Source organism: Carya illinoinensis, chromosome 11 (assembly GCF_018687715.1).
Source record: "Carya illinoinensis cultivar Pawnee chromosome 11, C.illinoinensisPawnee_v1, whole genome shotgun sequence".
Lineage (NCBI taxonomy): Eukaryota > Viridiplantae > Streptophyta > Magnoliopsida > Fagales > Juglandaceae > Carya > Carya illinoinensis.
The window spans coordinates 14,539,757-14,543,113 of NC_056762.1; the positions used below are offsets into that span (position 1 = coordinate 14,539,757).

General features: G+C 32.4%; 1 protein-coding gene across 1 annotated transcript; it reads right to left on the bottom strand.

Moving 5' to 3' along the window:
• Nucleotides 1-260: 260 nt before the first annotated feature.
• Nucleotides 261-2,101, bottom strand: LOC122282571. The gene is made up of 7 exons (XM_043094506.1): nt 1,933-2,101; nt 1,718-1,801; nt 1,492-1,650; nt 1,250-1,408; nt 1,104-1,157; nt 858-998; nt 261-712 (listed from the first exon to the last, which is right to left on the bottom strand). Exons 1-7 carry the CDS (start codon nt 2,089-2,091, stop codon nt 311-313), a joined length of 1,158 nt encoding a protein of 385 aa, XP_042950440.1. The 5' UTR covers nt 2,092-2,101; the 3' UTR covers nt 261-310.
• Nucleotides 2,102-3,357: the final 1,256 nt, after the last annotated feature.

Sequence of the window (3,357 nt, forward strand, 5' to 3'; positions counted from 1 at the left end):
TTTTATAAACTTCTTAGCGACTCTCACATATAAAGTTGCACAAGGATTTGGGATCAAGAAAAAGAAAGAGTCACCTTACAAATTGCAACTAAAAGAAAAAGAAAGGAAACAAATAGGCCATCATGTTGTCACATATAAATAAACTTAATTTATTAAATATCAAAAGCTGCATGTACTTTATGGCATAATATGTGGACGATTCTCTTTTTCATAGCCTTGAGCAACTAGCCAAGCTTTCTTACTAAAAAATAAAAAAGAACTTAAATAATTGAGAAATTTTATTAGCAAAGAAACGAGTCAACTTACAACCTTAATCACTTTTTATTCCTCCAGGACCATCATATAAAATCAAACGTCCCCAATATCCAGTACGATATCCAGAATCAAAAACACTATACGATTTTGGATCTGATTCATATAACACTGCATCACTTGGATTCACAAATTTGGATTGTGAATTCTCATAGGAAATTCCAATAAGACGGCTATGTGCTGCATATTTTACGTCCCCATAGGGACGAATGCCAGTACCCATAGGTGGACTTGGTTGGTCCAAAGGACTATAAACTTCTCCCCCCCAATCGGCTTGGTTACCCAAGTCATGTAATCTTCCAAATACTTTTGTTGGCCACAGACCGACCTTAAGCATATCATCATCCATTTGTAATAGCCACACAGATTCTCTTGAATTCGTTCCTGTGCTCATATAATCCTTGCGATAGTAACAAGTGCAATATATAGCAAATGTCAGTATTCTATGCAAATATATGAACATATATATACTTAAGTTATTTATTTTCTTCTCTGGATTATGTCAGTAAGCTGGTGGACATGGTGTGTATATTAATGGCATTTACCTTGCTAATCCTCAATTTTAGAGCATAGTGAAGTCCTCCTACAACTGAAATTCTTCCAACGGGCCAACCTAGAGGTATTTCAGAACTGAGTTGTATGTATCCCGGACATTGTTGATTGAAACATTGTGTTCTTCCATTCAACTAATAGAGTTTAAAGTCATGGAATAAGCTAAATGAAAATGAAATATTTTACTCTGTTACGAAGAGAAAAGAATTAAACATTGAATATAGCTTACTAATACTCACCACGATATGAGTAAACAATCGAGTCTTGTTATCTTTGAATAATAATGGATTCACCTAAAATAAATTCACCTGGGATCTTAAAATTTGCTGTGAGGTTGAAAAAGATTAACAGCTAACAACAGGCAATTTAAAATCAGAAGACTTACCGTCAATCCCGTTTTCAAGCTATCATCACCATTTGAAAGTGTCATGCGAAATGAGCTATATTGGGAGCCCTCAATACCTTTGGGGTTGAATGTACCAAAGTATGATTCGATTCCATCAATCTTCCTATTCCGATCTGGTTTTGTTTGAAGCATTGCATACTGTAGGTGATAACAAAACCATTATCTCGTTTGAAGTACTGCTAGCGCCAAGATAAACCAACAAATAGAAAATTATTACTTACATGATGGCCGGGTTCTTCCTCTATATCTGAATTTACTTCAACTTTATCTATTCTCCTAATTGGAACTGTTCCATAAGGGCAACCTTCATCTTTTAGCCCAATATTCAATGGTAAATCCGTTTTACTTCGCAGTCCTTCCATAAATAATTTACGTTTCATCTGGATTATGGTTTTAACAAGTCAGAACAAGATCCATAGCAAGAGTTGGGGTAAACATAATCCAAACCTGAAATGTAGTATTCTTCCAAAAAGGGTGATGAAAACCAGGCTGTTTGTAGAAATCAATACAGTCGTATATGTCGCCATCTTCCTATATATCAATATGAATTCAGAACAATTTACACCACAAAGTCAGCCAATGTTAAATGAAGAAATGGAACTACTGGTGAGATAACACCCTTGACTTGGAAAGGAAAAAGAAAAGTTTTTTAGAAATCTCACGTGGATGGTTTTAATTGCAGACGTACTAAGACTTGTAAGCTGTTCCTTGAATCTCAACTCTTCCTCTCTCGATAATCCCCAATTTGCATCAACCTCATTATGGTTAAGCAGGAGAAACCATACGAATAAGACTAACAGGACGTCCACCATTGAAGCCATGTCTGATGATAGATATGCAATAGTTTGGTTTAGAAGACTTGTATATATAAAGTGTATAATTAATGTAGAGTTATTGCTGTATTTATTAGGAAATGACTTTTAAGGAAATAGCTATCTGGGATAAAGATTGAGGTCAAGTGCATTAATTACAAAATAATTAAAACACCAACCTTATTAGTTACAAAATAATTAAAAAGTTTCCATATAATCGTAATAATGGGAGATAATGTAGAATTGTTGGTGAATTCAATAGGAAATGGCTCTTAGAGCATTCACATTGGCTTCATTAAAGTTATCTTTAAAATTTGACGAAAAGTACAAGTTTTTCATAAATCTAAAACCTTCCTATCCATAATCCCATATTGGATTAGTTATTGAATTCATCAAAATAATAATATAATATTATTTTTTTAATAATAATATATATTTTTTTTTTCATTTTTAGCAATTAAACTAACTATAGGTACATTAATAATTTAGTTTTATACTTGGGGCTGACCATAAATCCAAAACTGAAATGAAACTAAGGTTGCAGGGGAAAAAAATGAGAGAAAAAATAAAGTACAACAGTTGGGAATTAAAATGTAGTAAAATAATTGGTTGATGAGTATATAGTAACCCTTCAAATTTGAAAGAAACTATAGATTTACTATAACTCAAAATTTCCAATTTCTCATTTGATGAATTCAATGTAGTTATGATTTATACATATTTATCACTTTATACATTTGGCTTAGCTTTTGATGAAACTAATGCCAATGCTCTAAAAGGAAATGAGGAAAACATATTGACGTCGGCCGTCCTTAACGTACCAAGTGCATTAATTACAAAGTTTTAAACCAACGTCACATTATCGTCATAATTATAGATAAGGGTGAATATTATTAAGAATTAAAAATGGATAATGTTATTCGGCCTAAATTTAGTTTACTTGGCAATATTAGACAAGCCCACAAGTTATTAGTTTATTGAGATTGTCTAGGAATTTTAATTAGGCTCATAGGCCCAAAAGTGTATTTGAGGGCCTGCTAAGAGGCAGTGGGTGATTTGGTCTCATTTGATTATTAGAGTGTATTGAGATTAACTCAATTCATTCTAATTTTAAGATAAGTCTAATATCTAAACACATAATTCTCAAATCACTAAACTCATCTCAATTCAAAACATTCTTATACATAGGATCCACAACCTTTTTCAACTCAACACTTATTTATACGTGAGATTCATAACTTTTTTCAATTTCTCATAAACAAATATAAACTCATT

What these genes read in the sequence shown, in the direction of transcription:
- LOC122282571 (XM_043094506.1), bottom strand. Translation starts at nt 2,091, where the DNA reads ATGGCTTCAATGGTGGACGTCCTGTTAGTCTTATTCGTATGGTTTCTC. An exon ending in GGAAGAATACTACATTTCAG is followed by an intron (nt 1,651 to 1,717) that starts GTTTGGATTATG and finishes ACCATAATCCAG; the next exon opens with ATGAAACGTAAATTATTTAT. An exon ending in TAAAATTGAGGATTAGCAAG is followed by an intron (nt 713 to 857) that starts GTAAATGCCATT and finishes TACTATCGCAAG; the next exon opens with GATTATATGAGCACAGGAAC.